General features: G+C 56.0%; 1 protein-coding gene across 1 annotated transcript; it reads left to right on the top strand.

Moving 5' to 3' along the window:
* The first annotated feature begins 1,824 nt into the window (after positions 1–1,824).
* On the top strand, positions 1,825–25,039 carry LOC308614930 (serine/threonine-protein kinase PAK 6). Its single transcript, XM_081229837.1, has 9 exons — positions 1,825–1,943; positions 13,905–14,113; positions 14,982–15,617; positions 21,218–21,715; positions 21,839–21,972; positions 22,339–22,465; positions 22,566–22,691; positions 23,173–23,307; positions 24,776–25,039. The coding sequence occupies exons 2-9, from the start codon at positions 13,910–13,912 to the stop codon at positions 24,941–24,943; spliced, it is 2,028 nt and encodes a 675-aa protein (XP_081085963.1). The 5' UTR covers positions 1,825–1,943; positions 13,905–13,909; the 3' UTR covers positions 24,944–25,039.
* Positions 25,040–25,510: the final 471 nt, after the last annotated feature.

Below are 25,510 nucleotides of genomic sequence, written 5' to 3'. Positions count from 1 at the left end.
CCAGCGTCTCCACCTGGCATCACCACACCTTCCCCGGGAGGCTGAGGACATCAGGGTTTTGGATGCAGCCAGACAGGGTGCAGGCCTGTTTGGGGTAGTGAATTCCCACTGACCACCTCAGCTCTGTTTGGTGGGAGCCTAGAGTAAACTGTGCATAAACAATTGAGCCTATAATGCAAAATCTTTATCCATAAATTGCGCTGATATGTCTAAAGAATCAGTGAATAAAAACAATACATGGCAATAGTGACCTCAGTACCTAAAGTTTGAGGTGCCCAACAATGACAGAAATTGCTCCACTTCCTCCTTCAGGGCAGCCATTTGAGGTCTAGATATACTGAATTTCCATGCCAGACGCCCCTCAGCACTCGGGTGGACACAGCCCTCCCTGGGGACCTGGAAGTCTTCCCACTTCCTTGTTTGGGGAAGAGACAGATGGCCCCTGCCCTCCTCCACAAATAAACGCAGGAGAAACCACCCTCCAATCCAGAAGCAGCAGGGCAAAGGGCAGCCCAGAGTGAGCCACTTGGGACAGCCATCCTAATCCTAGGCCAGGAAACTGCTGGGGACAGCTAGGAGATGCTGACTCTGGAACCGTGCCTTATCCTCTGTTTGGGGGTGCAGGGCTCCTGGAAGCTTTCTTTCCCTAGAGGTCCCTTATAATCCTGAGGCCCGAGGGCTCTCAGAACTGAGCAGGGTCTGACAAGGGAATTGGAATCTCTTTAAACACCACTTTTCTGCCTGCACAAGGGGGCTACCCCAAGACAGCCGTAGGGCCTTGTCGCGCGATGGGACAGGACAGGCCAAGGTGGTAGGTTTCAGGATTCCAGCCGGGCTCTCCAGGGTGGGCGGGTGGGACGCGCCGCCCGAGTGTGCGTCTGCAGTGCAAATTAAGGAGCTAATTACACAGAGGCGCTCCGCGGACAGTCCAGGTCAGGCCTCTAGGCCGCAGCCCAGGGTCCGAGGGGCCACGTGTACGTCACAGCGGGCGGCCGGGGCCAGCACCGGAAGGCAAAGGGCCGGCGGGAGCCGGAGCCGAGCGGGTAGGGGGAAAGGGTTGAGAAAGGGGGCGCCCCTCGGGCAGAGAAGCTCCTGGCCGCGGCCCCTGCGCCCCTCGGCGGCTTTTCCCGGGCTCTGCGTTCGCGGCGTCCTACCTGAGGCCACACCCCGAAATCAAACTCGCGGCAGGTGAAGCCGGCGCTGCACAAACATGTAAGCGCGGCCTCCCCTCGTCGTTCCCGGCGCCTCCCGGCGGAGGGCGGGCCGGGCTCCCGCGGCCTCTCCCAGAGCTCCGGGGGCTTCCCGCTCGGCAGGTGGGTGCCCCGACCACCGGGGTACTGCGAGCCCTGCCCGGGTAGGGGCCGGGACGGGGGACAGGCCTCCCCGCACGCGCGGCTCCCGCTTCTCGGGTGTTCATTCCCCGAAGTGCGGGGCCGCCGGCGCGGGCCGAGGGGAGTCGGCAGCGCCGGCAGCGGACCTCGCTCCGCGTGGGCGCCCGGCCCTCGCGCCCAGGCTGGCGGGGGGCTTCGTCCCAGAGGGCGCCTCACTCGGGCGGCCGAGGCGGGGCCGGTGGCCGCGCTGGGTCGGAGCTAGGAGAGCAGAGGGGCCGGAAGCGCTGAGCCCGCTGTCCCCTTGTCCCCGTGCGCCCTGCGGGGAGCCCGCCGCCTCCGCTCGCTCGCACCTGAGAAGGTGGCTCAGCCGGAGGCGGGCGGCCGGGGTGGGGGGTGGGGGGCGGGTTCCGAATGCTCTGGATTCCGGCCAGTCGTGAAATCCGCGGGGACCCTTACTACATCGGTCATAATGAATTTCTGACCTGTTTCCACCCAGGCCTCGGAGGACTGGCCCGCGAAGGTCCCCAGTTCCCTCTCTTCGGTGCCTGAGAGCTCTGCCCACTGAAGAGTGAGGAGTCCGGAGAAAGAGGAGGCAGGGAAGGCGGCCTGGAGGTGAGTAGCCCTGAGGGGGTTCCAGGGGCCCTCTCGGGACCTCCGTGAGGGACAGGCTGGGACAGTGGGCGGGCAGGTGGCCCTCCTGGGCTGGCCCGTCCCCCTAGGGACCTAGGCAGTGGTCCCTACTAGCTGCCATTTCTCAGTCCTTAGTGGATGTGCCTTGTTACTTCAGCCGCCTCGGCCCACTGGAGGCGCACATGGCTTCAAACTCCCCGCCCTGGCTCCTGGCCCAGCCTCCGCCTGTCCTCCCATCCGCTGCCGGTCAGGGGCCGAGGCAATGTCACCAAGGCCAGTGCACTAAATTCTTGTTTGGGAAAGAGGCTCCCAACAGGAAGGGCAGAAGCAGGCCCAGCGTCCGTGCTGAGCAGGCCAGGAGGCAGCCCCAGCCAGAGGTGCTGCTGGGCAGATCCCAGCCTGCCGTCAGCTCATTCCCCAGCTGTCCAACCTGCTAAAATCTCTCCAGCTTTGCCCACACCCAGTGAGTGGCATCCACCCTGGGAGGGAGATGCTGCTGGGAGCACCAAGGGCTAAGACATGAGGAGTTCCCAGGGTGTAGGCTGCGTTTTCTGTATCTTGCCCCATTCTGGTGCGAGCTCTGCTGTGAGTTCTCCTCAGGCCATAGATAGGACAGTGGTAGAGAACACATTTGGAACCAGAAAGAGCTGGGTTCGAATTCTGACATTTTGCCTTTGATTCCTTAAGCAAGTTGCTTTACTCCTCTCCCAACTTTAATGTCCTTATCTATAACATGGGGGTGATCGTGCCTTCCTCTGTAGGGCAGTTGTGAGAAGTCACAATGATAACTGATAAAGGAGAACAGCCCCAGCAGGAGGCTACCTGCCTAGCCTCCAGTTCTGGGAAAGGTTAAGCTCCCCGAGCCCTCCTCTCTTGGAGAACTTTGAGAATGGTCTGGCTGTGTGGCAAGAGATTGTGGAGGACATTAGAGCAAAGCAATGGGAATAAAGTAACGGCAGAGGGTCTGGCAGGGTGGGTAGTAAGGTGGCCCCAGAGAAGGGTCCATTTCTGGAAGGGAATCCCGCTTCAGAAGCAGAAACAGCAGCGTGCTCTGTACACATCACACGGCTTCACCTGTCCGTAGGTGACCCTGGACACACTGTTACCACCTGCGCAGCCTGGGGCAGAGAGAGAGACTCTGGCTTGAGGCTTCCAGTCCTATCGCTGCCCAGAGTAGTTGTGTGATCTGGGGCAGGTCATTTGACTTCTCTGGGTGCACTAGGCATGGTGCAAGAGCTTGGAGCTTGGATTTGATTCCCAGCTACACACTCACCATATCAGACAATTACTTCTCTCTCAGCCTCAGTTTCTTCACCTGTAAAATTAAGCTCATAAAACCTACCTCGTAGAGTCGTTACCATTAAATGCACTAGTGAAAAGCACCTAGTACAGTGTCTGACACATGCTAGGCACTTTATACACGTGTATGTGTCGCTTCCCTTTCTCAGCTCCTCCTTCCTCTCCCCAGTCACTCGCCATTCTTAAAACGCACCCAGGGCTTCCTTGGTGGCGCAGTGGTTCAGAGTCCACCTGCCGATGCAGGGGACACAGGTTCGTGCCCCGGTTCGGGAAGATCCCACATGCTGTGGAGTGGCTGGGCCCGTGAGCCATGGCTGCTGAGCCTGCGCGTCCGGAGCCTGGGCTCCACAACGGGAGAGGCCACAACAGTGAGAGGCCCGTGTACCGCAAAAAAAAACAAACAAAAAAAAACGCACCCAGTAAAACAGGTTTGGCCCATGTCACTGCAGTATTGTGAAGTTGGAGTGACAAGGGGAACAATATAGTGATACAGAAGGTTAAGGCCTGTAAAAACATAATCTTTTTGTGACTAGGGGACTTAATCCTGTGACTTGGGGACTCTGGAGATTCTTTCTGGCTAGGCACTGAGGGTTCTGTGATGAGGTCTCGAGCCTCTATATGTGGAAGCTGTTGAAAATCTGGGGTAGGCTTCCCTGGTGGTGCAGTGGTTGAGAGTCCGCCTGCCAATGCAGGGGACACGGGTTCATGCCCGGTCCGGGAAGATCCCACATGCTGCGGAGCGGCTGGGCCCGTGAGCCATGGCCGCTGAGCCTGCGCGTCCGGAGCCTGTGCTCCGCAACGGGAGAGGCCACAACAGTGAGAGGCCCGTGTACCGCAAAAAAAAAAAAAAAGAAAGAAAGAAAATCTGGGGTAGTGAAGAGGTGCCTGGCCTGCAGCTCTCCCAGTCTTCACTCCTCCCTTGGAGATTATGCCATGCCCAGGAAACCCCAGTGCTGTGGACTGGGGAAGCGGTTAGGATTCTAAGTACAGTGAACAGAGGTCAGAGGGCTGCTCTGGCTTGAGCTGCTGCTGGGCGGCGGCAGCACAGCACTTGCAGGCTGGAGCTGGGCCCAAAAGGCAGGCCTGAGTCAACATTGACCTTCCCTGGCTGGCCAGCCTAGCTCTTCGGCCTCTCATTCAGCTGGAGTGTTGACACAAGTGATTGAATGAGACTTATTATCATATTCTTTTCAACAACAGCCCCATTATCTTTCCCCTGGGGATTCACTGGGACCTGTAGTGTGGGAATGAGAACAAGGGTGGGGAGCCCGGACATTTGGGCGCGTTCTGTGCACAGTGCCCCCTGCCCTGCACACTCAGCTTCTCTCTGGGCCACTCGAGTGTGTCAGAACCTCAGGGTACTGCTGTACATCCCGGGGATGCTCCACACTTCCACACAGCGGCCCTGGGCAGATCTTAAATAGTGCCTGTGGGCAGTGGCAGTAAGGGCCACAGCCTGGGTCTAGGACCCATCCACCCTACGGGGGACAACTGGGCAGAAGAGCGAATGAAATTCTCTACAGGCCCTTCCCCTGGTGTATTTCTAGGGGACAGGAAGAGTGCTGGGGTGCCACCTCTCATGTCACGTGAAGAGGGTAGATGGCAGGCCTGGACCCCTGGTGGAAGCTGAGGGAGAACAGAGCTCAGCCCCACATGAAGGATGAGCTGTGAGGGGACAGAGAGACAGAGGGCAGGGGCCTCCGAAAGGGGGAGGAGCCCCCATCACTGAATTCATTGGAGCAAGGCGAGCAGGGCGTGGACCAGCTCCTGTCGGGAATGCCACCGAGGGATTGAAAACTGGGCAGGGGCAAAGGGGAGGCCATACCCCATCAGTAAGTCCCACAGGTGGGTGGCGCAGGTCAGGGTGGGGTCTGGCAACATCTGTTTGGAAAAGCCAGCTAAACTGCACGAGAGCAAGGATTTTGTCTTGTTCACCATGGTCCCCAGAGCCTGGAACAGAGCAGATGCACAACAAATGAATTTATCAAATAAGCGAATGAATAATATAATGTCGTATTTAAACTAACTCCAGAAACTAAACTTTGAGAAAGATCTTCCTGGCTCATGAGAATATTCCAATGAAAGACCGGCTTCTGTCCAGGATTTTCTCAACCAGGGGCCTTCGAGGACATGCCTCTTCACGGAAGGGTGTGGGATGTCAGTTCCCAAAGGCCGTCATGAAGGGGCTGGGCGGCAGACCTCGGGGTGAAAGGGCCCGGCTCTGGAGGTGGCAGGTCCTCCATCAGCCCCTCTGTGACTGGATGGTGGCAGTAGTGGGGGTACCTTTGTAAGTGCTCTAGGACTCAGGGGCTTACCTCTATCTCGATGTCACAGAGCGTCTTGCGTGGGTCTGAGAATGACAGGCTGGGGTGGTGGGAGGTGACAGCTAACTGCAGCCTTGTTCACATCTGGATCAGATTAACAGGGGTCTTCCCCTTCTTTGCTGCTCCACTTGGGCAAATCACTTAATCTCTCTGAACAAGGGTTTCCTCATCTGCATAATGGGTACAATAATAGGCCCACCTCACCGGCTTGTGGCGAGGATTCTGTGTGTGAAATGCTCAGCCCAGAGCCTGGTGCTTATACTAGGCACTCCCTGAGTGACAATTACTAAAAATACCCAAAACAGCCCCTCCAACTAGGACAGATGCTGTTTCTTTCCTCACTGTACCTGGAGAAGCTGGCAGAAGTGAATAAGTCCGTACCCCTGTGGGCCCCGGAAATGCTGAGGCTTAGAAAGGAAGAGTGGGCCAGGATCACAAGCGGAACTTAGGAACGCCACGCCCCAGGTCCATGCTGAGCCCGCACTCAGCCCTGACAAGCCGACCGTGCCTCCCTCAAGGGGAGCCTAGGCGTGCACCCCACACTCACTCTCTGGCCCTCAGAGGGAACAGGGCCCCAGGTGCAGCTGCCTTCTCTCTTCCCACTCGTCTGGAAATGGAGGGGAATCTCACCAGCCTCATCCCAACAGAAAGTTTACATCCCAGAACTCACACAACCAACCAAATCCTCCTCCCCTCAGAGTGGCAGCAAGCTCCTTCAGACTTGCTTTCTGGAAACCACCTTCCCAGCCTGTAGTGCGTTCTTGTGACTCCCTTCAGTGGGCTGAGTGTCCTTTCCTTGAAAGGAATTCGATGTGTGGGAACAGCCAAAACTCACTGGAAGCCAGGTCTAGGTGGCAAGGCAACCACATTGGACACCAGCTCTTCTGGTGAAAAGCAGAGGCCACAGGTTAGGAAAACACTTGATGCTGGCCCAAGATGGGCCCCAAAGTTGATTCCCAAGAGGACTTCTGGAAGTCCTGGAGCACGTCTGCAACAGGCAGTTTCACTCCCAAGGGTCTGCCTCAAATGGCAGTGCTCACTGGAAAGTCTGTGCTCTGGTTTGAGGTTTAAGTGCAGACTCATTTCTCCATGGTTCTGGCTGGGGAACCAACAGCTTGGTGGCCCTGGAGCCCCAGGCCCTGGCAGACGGGTGTCTCCTCCCCCAGAGGAAAAGCAGTTTGAGGGGGTGACCCACCCAGCACAGCTGTCTGCTGTCCCTGTTGTAGACCCTGGACCAGCTGAGCCAAAGTGCCTGGTCTGGGGGCCCTCACCACCCAGACCCCATGGCACCGTGGAACACTAGCATCAGCCGCAAAGCTCTGCCCACCACTCCTCAAGCCAGGCCTGCTGGTTGCCTGACTTGAGGCTGAGACCCTACTAAGGGGACGTGGGCCTGTGCTGGAGAAAATACCCTCCTGCTGTTTCTGCGGCTCTTTCCATGTGTGCCAGGCCCTGACATCACAGCTGCCAAGGCAAGCTCCTTAGAACACCCCACCACCACCACTGCAGGGCAAAGAAAACAGACAAACAAGCCCTGGTTCCAAACAAAGTAAGGGTCAGCCTGCAAGTCAAGACAGCGCCAGTCTCCCTTGGCCTCTGACTCACAGATCAGCCCAGGAAAGCACCTAGTAATCTTGGTTGAGGGAGCTGGCCCTGGCCCATCCCCTTGTACACAGACTGCCCAGCCCCCTTCCTGTTCACAGAGACCCCTGGGAAGGAGATTAACAACAGCCTGAGTCCCTCTGAGTGGGCATGGTGGACGCAGCAGGGCTTTGGAACCAGATCTGGGTTTAAACACCAACTCGGTCATTTCCTGGTTCTGTGACCCTGGGTAAGTTATTCAACCTCCCTGAGCCTCATCTGGATTTGTGGATAATAATAATAGCTCCTACCTCCCAGGCTCGTTGTGAGGATTAAATTAGTTGGTGCTTGGAAAGGGCCTAGCATGTAGTAGGTGCTCAAGAAAAGTTACTTCCCTTTCTGGAGTCTCCTGCTCCTCTGACATGATGGTCCCACCCCTCAGTGACCCCAGGCCTGTGGCTCCCTGAACTCTCCCACCACCTCCACCCTCAGTTTTACTGGGTGTGACAGCATTTCCTCCAGAAGCCTCTGCCAGGAACTGACCTGCTCCCCATCTGCCAGGCTCTGGCTGGAGGAAGCAGCCTCAGCAGGAGCTGTGCTGGTGGCGGTGGCGGGGAGCTTCCTTCTAAAGCTGGTTGGGGCAGCCTGCCCCTCCCTGCCCCTCCCCTCCCCAGTGATGGGCATCCTTCTCTGGTCCAGTCATGGGCCAGCCTGCTGGCTGGAAGGTGATGTCCTCGGCCATTCTCAGAAGAGGAATGTTCAAAGCATTCCTCAGTCATAAAGGTGCATCCCAGCCTGAGAAAGGCTCCTCAGCACCTCCCCGCACTGCGCTGGAGGGGCTCGGGCAGCGGAGGTCACCCTGAGCCAGAGCTGGCGCCCTGCCTCTGCCCATTTCTACTTCAGTGGCCAAGGCCCACATCATTTCTGTCAGGTAGGCAGAGGGAAAGGCAGGGACTGGCTCTCTGAGGGAACAGCATCCTCCTTCCTCCTCCAGAGTACCTTCTTTAGGGGAAGCTCTTCCACTAGGTGAGTGGAGTGTGGATGCACAGAGGTGGTGCTTCTCGGATGGCAGTTTTAAAGGCGGGCATGGCCTGATTTGATTTAACCTCACGGCTGACTCAGCACCCCCTCTCCCTCAGCCCCGAGGTCCTTGGGCTTGTCAGAAGGCAGGAAGCTGGGTGGAAGATGGAAACATAGGAATGGCAAGTGAGGGCCCCTGTCTGGGCATTCGTGTGCGTGTCCAGGACGTGGAGCTGGAGAGATGCAGGGGAAGATTGGGTCTCAGGTGATTGACACCCTGTGACCTGGCAACATCGGATACTTAAGTGGGTGCGTATCTCTTAGGAAGCTCAGTGCTCGTGGATCACTCTTTTCTTTATTTAAAAATATTTTGTTTTCTTTAGAAAGGCAGCCCATCATCTTGAAGGAAAGTTCAGAAGAGTAGAAAGATGGGGTAGGAGGAAGTCACCTGGAACCCCACCAGTCAAACACAACAACAATGAATATTTTGCTGTATTTCCTTCAAATATTCATTATATTCATACTGCATTTACAAATTAGTCTAGGTGAAATCTTTAGAAAGAATTTCCTACTCCTAACCTAGGCCTGCTTTGGACAAAGAAAACCTTGATAGTTTAATTTGTCCTCGGGACCCATGGGTGTGAATAGGTTTGGGCCCTAGCAGGTCAGGGGCTCCAGGAGAGCCCATCAAATTTGGGCTCGCCATAGTCACTCACACCAGACCTGGGGCAGGGGATGGCCAGACTAGGGGTTACCCTCTCTCCTGCCCCCCACCATCACTCCCACCAGCTTTATTATTTTTACCTTTCACATTTAGATCCAATTAGTTTGGGGATATGATATGAATTCATTTTTCCAGACTGCTTTTTTTTTCATATGGATATCTAATTGCTTCAGCTACATTTATGGAAAAGATCATCTGTTCCCTACCATATTGCAGTGTCACCTTGTCATAAATTAAGTGAACTTATGCGAGTGGGTCTATTTCTGGATTCTCTCTTCTGTTCCACTGGCCTACTCATCAGTCTTTGTGCCAATTTCACACTGTATTAATTGTGGTTGCTTTATAATAAATCTTGATATCTAGTAGTGTAACCCTCCAACTTTGTTCTTCAAGATTTTTTTTTTTTTTTTTTGCGGTACGCGGGCCTCTCACTGCTGTGGCCTCTCCCATTGCGGAGCACAGGCTCCGGACGCGCAGGCCCAGCGGCCATGGCTCACGGGCCCAGCCGCTCCGCAGCATGTGGGATCCTCCCGGACCGGGGCACGAACCCGTGTCCCCTGCATCGGCAGGCGGACTCTCAACCACTGCACCACCAGGGAAGCCCTATTCCTGATTCTTTATGTTTCTCTGTACATTTTAGAATCAGTTTGTCAATTTCTACCAAAAGAAGTATGCTGGGATTTTGATTGAGATTGCAATAACTCTGTAGGTTAATTTGGGAATAATTGATATCTTTATAATATTGAGGCTTCCAATCTATGAACATTCTTTATTATCTTTAATGTTTGATATTTTTCAATTTACAGACTTTGCGCATCTTTGATTAGATTTATTCCTAGGTATCTGATATTTTTAATGTAAAGCGGGAAAGGGTGTCTGAGGGGTTTTTCCCTAATAACACTTCTGACAGCAAATGAGAGGGTTTTTCTCCTCCTGAGATCATTTCTCCAACTCTCTGACACCAACTGGGCGTTCAACAATTCAATTTGATTCTGACACTAACTACCTGGATTAGCACAGACTCCTCAGACTCAGCCCCACAAAACTGCCCCCCACTTTGGACTCAGGTTCCAAGGCCCAGGTCCCTGTACCTCTGACCAGCTGGCTAATAATTGAGGTTCCCACGACCCCCTCCTCACATTTGATAATTTGCTAGGATGGCTGGTGGAAGTCAGGAAGGCACTTTACTATTACCAGTTCATTAAGATGCAACTTAGGAACAGCCAAATGGAAGAGATGCATAACGCATAGGGCAGGGTATGGGGGAAGGGTGCAGAGCTTCCATGCCCTCCCCAGACGCGTCACCCTCTCTGGACCTTGAGGCGTGCACCAGCCCTGAATCCTATCTCTGAGGAGTTTTTATGGAGGTTTCATTAAGTAGGCACGATTGATTAAATCATTGGTTATTGATGGTTAACTCAATCTCCAGCCCCTCTTCCCACCCCAGAGGTGGGAATGGGGAGGCTGAAAGTTCCAACATTCTTGTCCCTCTGGGGATTCCAAGAGGTTTAAGAGCTCTGTGCCAGGAATAGGGGGCAGGGTGTGGGGTGTACAATGACCAAACGTCTATTTCCCATTGTACCACAGAATCTGTTTTTAAATTTCATTTCCTATTTGTTTGTTGCTGGTATGCAAAAATACAATTTTTTTTATATTGACCTTGAATTGGGGACTTCTAAAATTCACATTTAATCCCAAAAGTTTGTATGTAGATTTTTCTATGTACACAGTCATATTGTCCCAGGCAGTGTTGGCCTCACCATGGTTTTGGGCAAGTCCTGGCAGCCTCCCTTTAGGTGTGGATTTCCCGCTAGCTAAGTGGCTGGCTCTGATTTCTAAATCTCTACTCCCCCTCCCCCAAAGCCTGAGCTCAGTTCATTGCTTCTGTCAGCTCCCCACCTCCCCTGTAACCCCTGGATCCTAGGACTCTGCACTGTCCTTCTTTCTCCTCGGGCCCTTCCTGCTGCCTGTGGGAAGAACTTATTCTGGAATTGCTGTTAGGGTGGACTCAGGAGGGGCATCCCAGAGTCATGTAGACCATTTGCTAAAGATGCTTTTCAGGAACTTCCCTGGCAGCCCAATGGTTAAGATTCCATGCTTCCACTGCAGGGGGCGAGGGTTCCACTGATCCCTGGTCGGGGAACTAAGATCCCGTATGCTGCGGTGCAGCCAAAAACAAAAAACCAAAAAAAAACAAAAACAAAAAAGATGCTTTCCCCGTGCATTCCTGCAGCAAACGCTGGGCCTTTGGGTGTGGCTGGGGAGCTGGGGCCAGGGATGTTCTGGTGGGGGGAAAGGGAAGTATTAGCCACCTCTTTTGCAACTACCTCTAGGCTGTGTCCCTACACCTCCAGAAGGGTTTACAGAGTGGGGAGGAGAGTGAAACCATCAGCTGAGCTAATCCAGAGATAGAGGGTCTGTCAGGACAGAATCGCAGAACTGAGACTTTTCTGTAGCCAAAGACTACAGGGAGGAGGTCAAGCTTTACCAAGCCATGAAGAGTCTGTGTCGTGGAGAGGTGACGAGGGCCCCAGAATGAGAAATCAGGCATGACCCCTGCCAGGTGACTCCGAGAGGACAGGAGTTGGGCGTCACTCCCAGACTTGGATCTGCTCATGTTCTGATGTCTGCAGGGACCTGAGCTGAGAGACAGGATGCACGGAGAGGTAACATAGCAAGAGAAACAGCCCCTTTTTCCTGGGAATTCACTCACTTAACACTCCCTAAACTCTGTGCATTATTTTTTATTAACCCCATTCTATAGATGAAGAACACTGAGGCTCAAATCATTAGGTAGCTCGCTCAAAGTCTCCCCAAATTAGTGGAAGACTCCCTGCAACTCACCTGTAACTCAAACAGTTATATTTCATTCCCAAGTCCTTGGTCCTTGGGGCTCCTGCACATGTGGCTTTGCCTGGTGGGAATGTTTGGTAGATTTCCTGAACCTCAAGGTCCCAAAAGGTGGCTGCCATTCCAAGAGGTATGACATGGATTCAAATTGATTCATGCTTGGTGAATGCCTAGTGGAGAGACTTGGCTGTTTGAGCCCCCTGCCTTCCCGAGTGGCACCAGCTGCCTCCCAGATCTGTGACCTGCTCCAAACCTGTGAATGTGACCAGGAAAATTCTCTCTCTGGAGCAGGAAAAAAAAGAGAGTGCCATGGCACAGGTCTATCCAGTTCTGTAGATAGATGAATGATCCAAGCATTCAATTCAAGAAACAAACATGTCTTGGGCTTCCCTGGTGGCGCAGTGGTTGAGAGTCCGCCTGCCGATGCAGGGGACGCGGGTTCGTGCCCCGGTCTGGGAGGAGCCCACATGCCGCGGAGCGGCTGGGCCCGTGAGCCATTGCCGCTGAGCCTGCGCGTCCGGAGCCTGTGCTCCGCGACGGGAGAGGCCACGGCGGTGGGAGGCCCGCATACCGCAAAAAAAAAAAAAACAAACAAACGTCTTGTTGAAACAAACCTAGAAGTGACTTTTCCAGCTGACACAAGAGCCCGAGTGTCCTTAGCACCCATCGCCCCACACAAATGCACTGAGCTATTCTGAGCCACTTCAAATACAATAGCATTCTAGTGGGTACCCCCAACCCTGTCTTCCATGTGGTCCCATCCCAGGGCTCCCTGAAGGTGAGGCCAGAGCAGCACTTTGGAAGAGTCACTGCCTCCTGGGTCTCCAGTCTCCCTCTCTCAGATCTGCATGCCGGTGTCACTCAGAGCTGTTGTTAGAGCTTAATAGGGCCTAAGGCAAACCCAAACCAGCAAGGTGAGGGATGGAGGTTTGACTGCAGGTGATGTTTTGTACAATCAGAGTTCTGAGACCAGAGAGAAGGGGACCCAGAGGGAGGTGGGCTCTCTCTTCCTGGAGAGCTTTTCCCCTAAGATAGCTGCCCTCACCCCCCGCAGCAGTGCCTTAGCTCAGGGCCTTTCCAGAATTAGGGCCGAGCACCTGGGGACCATGAAGGCCCTTTTAGTTTGGTCCCTGATGGGGCAACATGTCTCTGAATCAGCAGCTTGACTTTTTATGAAGTTGTATGTCACATTAACAGATTTTGTTTTTGAACCATCCTGGGACAAACCCGAGTTGACTGTGATATAAAAGAAAGAAAGAAACAAACAAAAAAAACCCTTTAACGAACAATTGGATTCAATTTGCTAATTTTGTTTAGGATTTTCATTTATGTTCAGAAGTGAAATTGGTTCAAATTTTCCTTTCCTTTTACTGTTTTTTTTTAATTTATTTAATTTATTTATTTTTGGCTGTGTTGGGTCTTCGTTGCTGCACGTGGGCTTTCTCTAGTTGTGGCAAGCGGGGGCTACTCTTTGTTGCAGTGCGCGGGCTTCTCATTGCGGCGGCTTCTCTTGTTGCAGAGCACAGGCTCTAGGTGCGTGGGCTTCAGTAGTTGTTGCTCGCAGGCTCTAGAGCACAGGCTCAGTAGCTGTGGCGCACGGGCTTGGTTGCTCCGCAGCATGTGGGATATTCCTAGGCCAGGGCTCGAACCTGTGTCCCCTGCATTGGCAGGCAGATTCTTAACCACTGCGCCACCGGGGGCTTCCTTGTACTATTCTTATCTGGTTTAAGAATCAAGATCATACTTCATAAAATGAGTTTGCCAGCTTTCCTCCCTCTTCCCCACCCCCCTTTTAATTCTTCAACGGTGGAATGTTATTTGTCATGGGCTTTGGATCTTATAAAAACACACCCCCAGGGTCTGCCTCCTCAGCAGGGGACTTGGCGCAGATGAGAAGACAGACACCTCTTTTCCTCCTTTGTAGTCTGTGTTGGCTTATTTATGGGTCTTTTGCTGCTTCTGGGACCGCTCTGCGGGGAGCTAGCCATTTCCCTGAGGGAGTAGGCCTGAGAGGTGGGCCAGTGCAGGGGGTTGAAGCGGGGGAGGGAGCCTGGGGCCCCAGCACCCACTGCGGCCACCTGTCCTTCCCGGGTCCAGGCTCCTGTGAAGCGCCCCCTGGAACTCAGTCTGACCCTCCCCACGCAGGCACCATGTTCCGCAAGAAAAAAAAGAAACGCCCTGAGATCTCGGCCCCACAGAATTTCCAGCACCGCGTCCACACCTCCTTCGACCCCAAAGAAGGCAAGTTCGTGGGCCTCCCCCCACAATGGCAGAACATCCTGGACACACTGCGGCGACCCAAGCCCGTGGTGGACCCTTCACGCATCACCCGGGTGCAACTCCAGCCCATGAAGGTGAGGGGGGCATCAGGGATGGCGGAGGGGGAGGATTCAGACCATCCCCCTTCACAGAGGGCTGCTGGCAAGACCACACAGGCACCTGAAGAACCACCTGATTACCAGCTATCAATTAGCCAGGATGTCTTCATTCCCTGCTAATCAGCCTCTCGTTCTCTCCCTGGGTGACCCAGGGAGGAGGATCCTGGGGAGTCCCTCTCCACAGGGTGGTAGGGTTGCCAGATTTAGCAAATAAAAATACAGGATGCCCAATACAATGTGAGTTTCAGATAACAAATAATCTTTAAGTATGTCCCATGCAAAATTTGGACATGTAGCCCCTGTGGGGCTGGGGGCTCTCACAGACCCGGGGGATTAAGTTGTGTGGGTCAGGAGGGGTTGATGCAAGAGCCTGATAGGGCTTGGGGTCAGGGCCCTGTCAGGGTTTGGAGGCCACAAAGCCAGTACGTGTGGAGGAGAGCCCTGGACTGGTGCGTGTCCCCTGGAAGGCCACACACAGACAGAGCTGGAGAACGGCAGCGGGCCCCAGGCAGGGCCTGCAGTCTCTCCAGCTCCCGAAGCTCAGCTGCCCGCACCATCAGGCACGCTGGATTGAACGCCATGGCTACTCACCTGTCTGCCCTGCTAGGCTGTGGGCCCGTGAAAATGAGGCTTCTCCCTGTATCCGTCCGCTAGCACAGGCCTGGCCTGCTGTGGGCCCTGGGAAGGGGCTGAAAAATTAAGAATAGATGGATGACACAGCAAGCGAGGTCCCTGGGTGCTCCTCCCCCAGGCCCCCCGGGGAGGCTCTCTGACCTGGTCCCCGCCCAGCGCCCCCTCCCTGCCACGACAGGAGGCTCACCACGCTCTTCCCCCTCCCCTGCAGACAGTGGTGCGGGGCAGCGCGGTGCCCACGGACGGCTACATCTCGGGGCTGCTCAACGATATCCAGAAGTTGTCAGTCATCAGCTCCAACACCCTGCGTGGCCGCAGCCCCACCAGCCGGCGGCGGGCACAGTCCCTGGGGCTGCTAGGGGATGAGCAGTGGGCCGCCGACCCGGACATGTACTTGCAGAGCCCCCAGTCTGAGCGCAGGGACCCCCACGGCCTCTACCTCAGCTGCAACGGGGCCGCACCAGCAGGGCGCAGGCACGTGCCATGGCCCGAGCCACAGAGCCCGCGGGTCTTGCCTAGTGGGCTGGCCACCAAGGCACAGTCCCTGGGCCCCACCGAGTTCCAGGGTGCCCCGCAGCACCGCCTACAGAGCTCCCCAACCGGCACCTCAGCCTCCACGGCTGCGGGCAGGCGGGGGCCCAAGACTGCCGGGCATGGCTCTGAGGAGGCCCGGCCACAGTCCTGCCTGGTGGGCTCGGCTGCAGGCAGGCCGGGGGGGGAGGGCAGCCCCAGCCCTAAGACCCTGGAGAGCAGCCTGAAGCGCAGGTTGTTCCGAAGCATGTTCCTGTCTGCTCCTGCCGCCGCCCCTCCAAGCAGCAGCAAGCCAGGCCCTCCACCACAGAGCAAGGTAGGTCAGGCCACGGCCCCCGCTGGGGCCACTCTTGACAGGGCAGGGAGCCTGGCCCAGCAGCATCCACTGGGGACACAGGCCCTGCCCGGCCTTCCCCACTTACACGGTCGGGTTGGGGAAAGCATGAGGCAAACAGATCATCAGCTGAGGATTCTACCCTGAACCAGCTGAGCCCTAGTGCTCCAAAGGCTCCACACGTGTGAGTCAGATGTTGCAAGCCAGGTCATTTTCCGGGAGCCTCTGAGGGGCTATGGTACGCCTCAGCTGACATTCCTGCCCTCTGGGGTGTGTCTAGGCGGACCACACGGGGAGGCAGGCACCCCTGAAAAAGCAGAACCTTTAACCACAAGCCCAGACCCTCCCCTGCCCCCAATACCCAGCGACCCCACCCAGGCCCCAGCAGAGGTAGGTGCTCCAGCCCTGGGGGGCAGGGAGGCGGGGCAGGGTCTCTCTGGCTCCCTTTTCTGATCTTTTTTCTGCCTGGACCCCCAGCTTGTCCCAGTGCTCTCCTGAGGTCATGCACAGCCTCTCTGCCCTGCTTCTCCCATAGGCTTATGTTACCCCTTCTCTAGTGAGGATTCTTCCCTCCCTCCCTCCCTTCCTTCCTTCCCTTTTTCTAGTAGTTCTTGCTTTGTTTGACATTCCTGTAATTATTTATTCTCATACTGTGTGCCATATGAAAAGCTAGAGGATTGAATTTGCCTGGGTCTGGGAGCAACAGGAGAGCTGACTTTTGGTGTGTGACAGCCTCAAATGCACATATTTTTCTTGTAAAAAAGGAAACAGTGAAGGGAGCCCTAATGGTGACATTTTTTAGCAGACCGAGGAGAACATTTTTGCTTCTTACGTGCCCTATGACATCCTGTCCGTGGTGACAGTAACATCCTTTCCCATTTGGCAGATGAGAAGACTGACTCAGAGAGCGTGGGACGACCCCCTGGTGTCACGAACGAGTCAGCCGAAGGTGGGAGGGAAGGCTTTTCCATGAAGGCATCTTTTAGCTCCTCCCTGAGGGTCAGACAGAAATGAGCTTAGGCTGCAGCACAAGGGTTGTTAAGTCTCACCTAAGAAACCGCCACCGACAGCAGCATGAGTAATGGAGTCCCCCCTCCCGGGATGGTGTCAGTGTGTCCAGCCCAATCGTGGAGGGGCGGTGGGGGGTTGAGGGGTGTCCTGGACCCTCAACCCCATATAAGTCACTGCCAGCCCAAGGCACCCAGGGAAGGTTCTGGGCTTTGTGCCCTCCAGTCCCCACTGGGACAAAGGACGGTAGGCTGGGATCCCCTGTGGGGCGGGGGCTTTAGGGAGGAACAGATGAGACGTGGCTTGATATGCCCGTGAGAAAACATGAGTGCCTGTGAGCCGAGGGGTCTCTGGAAGGCTGTACCCCTGGGGAGACATTCCCCAGAAAACTAAGGTGGGAGCAGGACAGTGCACCCTGCCAGGAAGTGCACTTCGAGAGTCCTGCTGGGGTGGGGGGTGGTTTCAGGGATTTGGAGAAAGGGGGTGTCAGAACTGGTATGCATGGTCCTGGGCTCCTGCCAGCACCCCACAGCAGGGGGCAGGCCAACCGCCCCTATCCCTGCGCACCCACAAAGCACCTACCGTGGGCCACTGCTGTGGGCTGTACGAGGTCTCCCCTGCAGCTGAGGAGGCAGGTGGTGCTCATCCGGGGCTCAGAAACACCACAGTTCCAAATCCAGGGGAGTGGTTTCCTTCTTGGCCCCCTGGGCACACCTTTCTAGATGGATGTTCTCAAGCCAGGCCTCTGAAAGGCGGGGCTGAGACTACCCCACAACCGCTCTGGGCCAGGGCTTCTCAACCCTGTACTATTGACGTTTGGATCAGATAATCCTTTGTTGCAGGGGCTCTTCTGAGTGTTGAAGGCTATTTAGAAGCATCTCTGGCCTCTACGCACTAGATGCTAGTAGCACCCCTCAGATGGGACAACCCCAAATCCCTACAGACATTGCCAAATGTTCCTTGAGGGAAAAAGAAATCACCCCCAGTTGAGAACCACTGCTCTCAGCAAATTACCGTATGGTTGGGAAGCATTCAGTTTCCTCCTCCTCCCCCAAGGCCTGGGCCCTGGGAACCCAGACCAAGCCAGCAGCCAGCCCTCCGCACTCAGCACATCCCAGAGGTTGGCTCTGGACACTCACAGCAACTCCTAAAGCAGCAGTCCATGCACTAGTGCCCTGGGAGGGCAGGCCACCAATAGCCACAGCGTGCCAGGCATGGCTGCAGGAGGGTCTGTGACCCTAGAGCTCTTGTACTTAGCCCCAGGCAGCTTGGCCTGCACTGACTCGCTTTGGCTAAAGAGCAAAAGGAGACCTCAAGTGGGGACAGAGAGGCCAAAGAGGTAAGACAGTTAGGACCTTGGGAGATTTAAAAGTGGTCCCACTTAGCGGCAGAAAGGCCATATCAGAAAGACCTCAACAATCAGCAAACCTTGGTTAAGCACCTACTGTGTACCATGTACTCGGTTACATGCCAAGGATCCCCAACAGGACCACTGCATAGGGATCAGAGGTTAAGCTGACCAGGGCTGAAGTCTGGCCTTGTCCCTTACTGCTTAGTGACTCTAGGCAAGTTACTTAACCTCTCTGAGCCTGTTTCCTCATCTACCAATGTAGATAATAATATTACCCATGGGCTAATAAAACAGTCCACAGGGCTATGAGAATTAAATGAGATAATGCATTTAAGGCCCTTGTCAAAGTGGTAAGCCCTCAATAAAATGGCTTTAGTATTTCTTAAATATTATGAAATGGCCTCTGCCTGGGCGGCACTAACAGAACAGAACAGCCTCCTGAGCCCACAGCTGGAGAGCCTGGCCCTGTCTTCTTAGCCTGGGAAGGGAACATGAGGCATCATTGTAACTCCATGTACAACTCTTCTTTCTAGTGACTTCCTGCCCAAGAAGAGGCCTCAGTCACACAAGTAACTCCAGAATTAATCCAGAGCCCCTAACAATTAATTCCACCTTTTGTCCCCCTTTCCCTTTCTTGGAGTGGTTTAACACATTTCATCTGGTCCTTTCTTGTGGTTACGTTAAGTAAAATCTCCCTCCTTGTGGAGACAGGCAGCAAGGCCCACAAAGGGACACTTGGGACCAGGCCATGCTGAGGTGAAGACCAAGCCTGGCCCGACCACCCCCGTGTCCTATGTCCCATGTCCCAGGCCACGTCAGTGCTGCCCACCACCCCCAGACCCGTCTGCTGCTTCCATCCACCTGCTGCAGCCTCGGCCCCTGAGCTCAGCCAGCACCTGCGTCAGGGTCTCCACAGGGGCCTCGACAGCAGGGGGGAAGCGAACCCACCTCCTCAGCCCCTCTGCCTGACTTGTCCCCACCCTCCCCGTGTCCACTCATCCTCAGAGCAGAGAGCTCATGCGGGAGGCCGGGAGGCCAGAAGGAGAGGGAAACTGTTTTACCGTCTTCCTTAGAAATCCAGAGTGGAGAGAGGTCAAGGGCCGTGAGAGCAATCTCAAGAGCAGCTTTAGGAGCTTTTCGGATCCCCAGTCTCTGCCCAGCCCCACACAGATGCTCAGGGAGCACATTTTCTGTGTTAGGTCCCTGCCTCGCAGGCCAGCGGGCAGGCTTTTCACAGAGCCTTGGAGGCTGCTACCAGGTGACATCTCATGGTCCTTCTGCTCCTGGTTGTGGCCTCACAGCCTTGGTGGTGGCCGTGCTCCCTCCACCCCGAGTCCCAGCCCTCCCACGGGCTCCCCAAGGCCATGGAATTGCAGAGCTGCTCAAATTGTGGTCCAAGGTTCCTCCCACATCCAAAGCCAGGGGCCTTGTTAAAATGCGGAGCCCCTGCTCTAGGGACCTGCTGAAGCCGTTTCCAAGGCCAGGGAATCTGCATTTTATCCAGCTCCCCAGATCACTGTGCCTTCACAGAGGAGACTGGGGCTCAGAGAGGGGTAATGGCCTAAGATTTATCACAAGTCAGAGCGGAGCAGGACTGGAACCCAGGTCCTGACCCCCCAGTCTGGAGTTCCCACTGCTCCGCCACGAAAGAGTAGGGAAAGGGCGGTGAAGTTGGGTGCTGGTGCTGGCGGGGACAATCCATTTACTGCACAGATGTGCTTGCCGGGCAGGGATGGAGTAGTCTCGGCAGTCCCGGGAGGTTTTCCTGGCTCCTTCACCTCGAGGGCTGAGCACGAGCAAGGCACGGCCTGGCAGAGGCTGGAGCACGCTCAGTGGTCCTGCGGGGCTGGGGGTGGCGGAGCCCGCCACAGCATGGCTCTCTGCCAGAAGAGGCACCGTGCACATGCCCTATCCTAGGCAAGGCCAGGGACTGGGATGAGGACCCCGAAGTCTAGGGGGTAAGGGGTGCTGAAGAGGTTGAAAAGGCTCTGGCTGAGCCTGGTAGCGCCCAAGGCCCAGATTCAAGCAGCCCAGCCCAAGCTGAATGCTTGAGTAGATTCCCTGGAAGCTGATTCAGTTTTGAGGTTGAGGACCAGCACCCTCTGGGCACCTAGACAGCCGCCTGTGAGATGGGCTCTGAGATGTTCCAGGAAGGCCTCTCTCGAGCTCCTCAGGTGTCCCCCGTTAGGTCGCATATGGCCCTCTCCAGGTGGCCCTTTTAAACATACACAGTCCCTGGGAAGGGTCCTGCTGCACTTCACCAGCCCCTTGGGGAAACCCAGGGATGGGACCCTTTCCTGCTTGGGCTGCCCGGAGGGCTGGGCCTGAGCAAGACTCACTGGGGGCCAAGCCTGCTGCTCAGTTCCACCTTCCCTCCCTCCCCCCTCCCTCCCTGCCAGAGACCAGAAAGATAGGCCCCCTGCCTTCTCTTCCTTCTTGGGGGTCATCAGCCAGGAGTTCCATGTGGCTAGTGGAGGAGCTGCTCTGGGGAGCCCTGAGGAAACCCCCTCACCCCTGGCCCCAAGGCTTGGGTTTGGCTGGACCTACCTTCCTGATTCCAGATCTGTCTAGCACCAGATCCCCAGCCCAGGAGACACCTGAGGACCTCCCAAGATGGTAACATGGCTCTGTGGTCCTCTGTTGGGGACCTAATCTCACTGCACAGACACGCAGACTCCCCGTTGTCAGGAACAAGCAGGACTATCAGACGGCAGCCCTGTGCCGTGGCTTCCCCGCCCTGTCCTGGGAGTCAGTCACAGCTGCCTCGCTGCAGCCCCCACCCCTAGGCCCAGGGCCTCTTCTGCCCGCATGGGCCCTTGGGTAGGGTAGCCACGGTTGTGAACGCCTCTGACCCAGCTTGCCTCCTGGTGGCCTCCCTGGGGTCTGGCTGTCAGTCACCCAAGGAAGAAATACCGGCCCAGGACACCCCAGGGACTCGGCTTTGTCTTCGCAGGAAGGACAGTGTGGATATAAAGAGCTGTTGTTTTGTCTGCTCACCTGGGAACACTGGGGGTTGACTTCTCAAGCAGGACTATGGTTTGGCTTCAGCTCCATTTGAAAATCTTTGCTTGCGGCACCTCCCACATTAGTCTGATACCTAGCCCGGCTCTGCCCAACCCTGTCAGTGTCCAGAGGTCGCGGCAGCCACCCCCTGCCTCTGGGAAGGGTACTCCAGATGCTCCCACAGCCAAACCCCTTTCTGTTTCTTCCTTTCTCCCTGCAGCCCAACTCCTCTTTCAGACCACTGCAGAAAGACCGCCCCCCAAGCCTGGTGGCCAAGGCCCAGTCCTTGCCCTCAGACCAGCCCGTGGGGACCTTCAGCCCTCTGGCCACCTCGGACACCAGCAGCCCCCAGAAGTCCCTCCGCACAGCCCCAGCTGCCGGCCCTCCTCCAGGACGGTCTTCCCCGGCAGGCTCCCCCCGCAACCGGCACGCCCAGATCAGCACCAGCAACCTGTACCTGCCCCAGGACCCCGCAGTGGCCAAGGGTGCCCTGGCTGGTGAGGAAACGGGCGTTGTGACACACGAGCAGTTCAAGGCTGCACTCAGGATGGTGGTGGACCAGGGTGACCCCCGGCTACTGCTGGACAGCTACATGAAGATCGGCGAGGGCTCCACGGGCATCGTCTGCCTGGCCCGGGAGAAGCACTCGGGCCGCCAGGTGGCCGTCAAGATGATGGACCTCAGGAAGCAGCAGCGCAGGGAGCTGCTCTTTAATGAGGTGGGAGGAGAGGGCGTGGCGGGGCATTTGGGATGGGCAGTGATGGCAGAGGCAGGCTGGACGTCTGCAAGGAGGGGCAGTGGGGAGGGTGCCCGGCACTCAGGCGTCCCCTCCTGCCCCCAGGTGGTGATCATGCGGGACTACCAGCACCTCAACGTGGTGGAGATGTACAAGAGCTACCTGGTGGGCGAGGAGCTGTGGGTGCTTATGGAGTTCCTGCAGGGCGGGGCCCTCACGGACATCATCTCCCAAGTCAGGTGGGCAGCTGGGAGGGCTGGGGCCCAGCGCTGGCTGCTCCCGCCACTGCCCTGGCAGGGATATTAGGCAGCCTCAGGCCCGGATGATTGGGGTGCCCATCACGTGGTCCTGAGCCACCCTGCCCACCCCCACCTGTTCGGGTTAACAGACCCAGGGGTCTCAGGGCAGTGGGGAAGACACGAGGTCTCCAGCCTAGGCCCAGGCCCGTTTCCACCGGGGCTCTGGCCTGACTGGGCTCCCGCACACATCGTCCAGGAGCTGTGGGGCCCCCTACCAGGGGCACCTACTCTGCCCAGCCCGTCTGCCCTGCAGCCCCGCCAAAGCTAACATGCTCTTCTGCTGGTGGCCCTGACTTCCCCGTCCAGGCTGAATGAGGAGCAGATCGCCACCGTGTGCGAGGCCGTGCTGCAGGCCCTGGCTTACCTGCACGCCCAGGGTGTCATCCACCGGGACATCAAGAGCGACTCCATCCTGCTGACCCTCGACGGCAGGGTAGGGCCCTTCCCACCCTGGCACACCCACGACCCCACTTCACGGCTCCTCCTCCCTAGTTCGCCATCACTCCCCTTTCTCCCTCTCACCCCAACCCCAGGTGAAACTCTCGGACTTCGGATTCTGTGCACAGATCAGCAAAGATGTCCCTAAGAGGAAGTCCCTGGTGGGAACCCCCTACTGGATGGCTCCCGAAGTGATCTCCAGGTGTCTGTATGCGACTGAGGTAACGGCTCCCTCCATCACCCAGTCCTCCCAGAAGAGGCTTGGGAACACACAGCTCTTCTACTTGTGGTCTTCTCCAGAGCCCTCCACCCCGAATAGCCCCGTTTGTCGGGTTCCCACTAAGTCAATACCTTACGCCAACGTCCACTGCCCCCTTCCCACTCTTGGTTGGATCTTCTCTGGCCTGTGACTTTGCTGCCACAAACTGGTCCCCAAAAGGCTCTCCCCCAAGCACAAGGGCAGGTTGGGGTATGGCCAGGCTTCCCCATGTGTGGTGGCCTTTCTAAGAGAGTGGCTGACAGCTGTGTCCCTGCAGTCAGTGGTCACTCACGCAGGTAGTAACTGACCACAGGGGAGGTGACCAGGAAGGAGGCCGGCTCACCAAGGAAACCTGGGACCAGCTGCTCCCCTCCCCCTGCAGCATGTTGCTACCAAGGGGCCAGACTCTGGCCGGTGGAGTCAGGGACATTCTCCTCCTGCAGGTGGATATCTGGTCTCTGGGCATCATGGTGATTGAGATGGTAGATGGAGAGCCACCCTACTTCAGTGACTCCCCAGTGCAAGCCATGAAGAGGCTCCGGGACAGCCCCCCACCCAAGCTGAGGAACTCTCACAAGGTCAGTCGGTACACAGGGTGTGACCCTGCGGGCCCCATTCTTCCTGAGGCTTCAAGGATCAGAGTCTGGGCTGTCAGGCCCAGCCTCTCCCTCCCACAGAAGCCAGAGGGCCCGGGGTCCCGGAAGAGGCTCGTCTTTCTCCACACAAGTTCCGCACCTTGGTGTGGAGCCTAGTCACAAACTCCCATGGTCACTCCAACAAGTTTCCACCTGCAGATAACTGACAGGAGCCTGAAAGAAGGGAAAGCAAGGCCGGCGGGAGTCCCTGATGCCCTGGGAAAGAATCTAGAGAAGTTAACTGAGCAGTAACGCCTCTACCCCATCTGTCAGGGAAGGCATACCAAGGCACAGTGTTCCAGTCCATCACAGAGAATTAGCTTGCCCTCCATCAATGTACATCCTAACCACATCTGAGCCAGCTTTTCCCTTAAAACACGTGTGTGTGTGTGTGTGTGTGTGTGTGTGTGTGTGTGTGAGAGAGAGAGAGAGAGAGAGAGAGAGAGAGAGAGAGAGAGAGAGAGAGAGAGAGACGCTTTTCTGCCAAATCCACCCAAACCCACAGTCCTTACCTGTGGGCACCCCCTGCTGGTAGCCAGCTCAGCACAGGGCTGCAGAATGGCACTGCCATCTGGTGGCCAGAGTGAGAAATGTCCCAGAGGGTTGAAGCTCAGTCTCTAAATGCAAAATAGTTCTGTAGCCCTGCTGGATGCGAGGAGAGACAGGAAACACTTTCTAAGACAGCTGGTCCTTGGAACCCACACTCCTGACCCCCTAGACTAGCAGATATTTCTAATTGGCTAATTCCCCAGAGGATGAAGCCTTCCGTTACAGCCTAAGACTCAGCCTTATCCCAAAATATTGACTAAAACTGAACCAGGGTAAGCCCTTGACTTAGACTCTAAGGCTTAGAGAAATAAAGGAATCTTCCTTTTTCAGGTCCCACTTTGTTCTTTTCTATTTTTCAAAACACTCCTTCCTCCCTGACCTCTTTTTTTATCTTCACTAAAGCCCTATGTAGCAGACAGGGAAAGCACATTTTATCATTAGCCCATTTTACAGATGACAAAACTGAGCTCTAGAGAAAAGTACAACTTACTGGAGGTTAGGGACAGACCCAGGACTGGATCACTGGGTACCAATCCCGTGCCCCTTTTCACAGAGCCTGAACACTGAGAGCCCTGAGAAGCAGCGTGGTGCATGGGCTGTATTTGGAGCCCAGCTCCCCAACTCTCCTGGTATCCTAATTCCATGGCTCACCAGCACCCCCTATAGGTGAACTGGCCACCTTTCCCGGACTGATGCTGACTTTCTTTACCTACCTGATAGTCCAGAAAGTACTGAGCCTGGGAGGAAACAGGAAGTAAGAAACGAGAATTTAAGACTTTCAAATGACAGTGGGGCCAGGCAGATTGGGTCACCCCAAAGTGGCTGCAAACTGTGGCTTCCTCTCACTGCCCTGCCTCCACAGGTCTCCCCAGTGCTGCGAGACTTCCTGGAACAGATGCTGGTGCGAGACCCCCAGGAGAGAGCCACGGCCCAGGAGCTCCTGGACCACCCCTTCCTGCTGCAGACGGGGCTGCCCGAGTGCCTGGTGCCCCTGATCCAGCTCTACCGCAAGCAGACCTCCACCTGCTGAGCCCAGCCTGAGTGCGCCTGCCACCTGTGCCCACAGGCAGGGGACACTGGGCCACCAACTTGCCAACAGGGCCTGGCTGCCTGCCTCATTCTCTCAGTATTCTCTCCAAAGATTGAATGTGAAGCCCCGACCCTGCCCTCCTGCCCCTCAGCCCACTGGGCCAGGCCGGACCTGCCCCTCAGTCACTTTCCCTCCCAAGAGTCCCCAGTTGCCTTTGGGATGAGGAGACCCCTTCTGCAGGATGACCCTTTGTTATTTGCACAGGGATATTTCTATGAAACATGGAGACCAGTGCTTCTGGCCACTGTGGCCAACACAGCAGAAAAGGCTGCTGCGGTTGTTGTTTTTTTTTAAAGTAGTAGTACACGAGCATCCCAGGTCACGCAAGAGGCAGACTGCCTGTCTTCATCAGGATGCTTGCTGTTCTCAGCTCCAATTCCAAATCCTGGGGTCTGGAAGGTGTTCATTGCCTGACTCCATCTTCCTCCCTGGTGTCTGACTTCCTGAAGGCACAGTCCCACCTGCACCTGCTTCCCGACCCACCTGAGCTGGCAACACACTCCCTGC

The sequence above is a fragment of the Mesoplodon bidens genome (genome assembly GCF_964165515.1).
Source record: "Mesoplodon bidens genome assembly, chromosome: 3".
Classification (NCBI taxonomy): domain Eukaryota; kingdom Metazoa; phylum Chordata; class Mammalia; order Artiodactyla; family Ziphiidae; genus Mesoplodon; species Mesoplodon bidens.
This window is presented reverse-complemented; position numbering and strand designations above follow the sequence as displayed.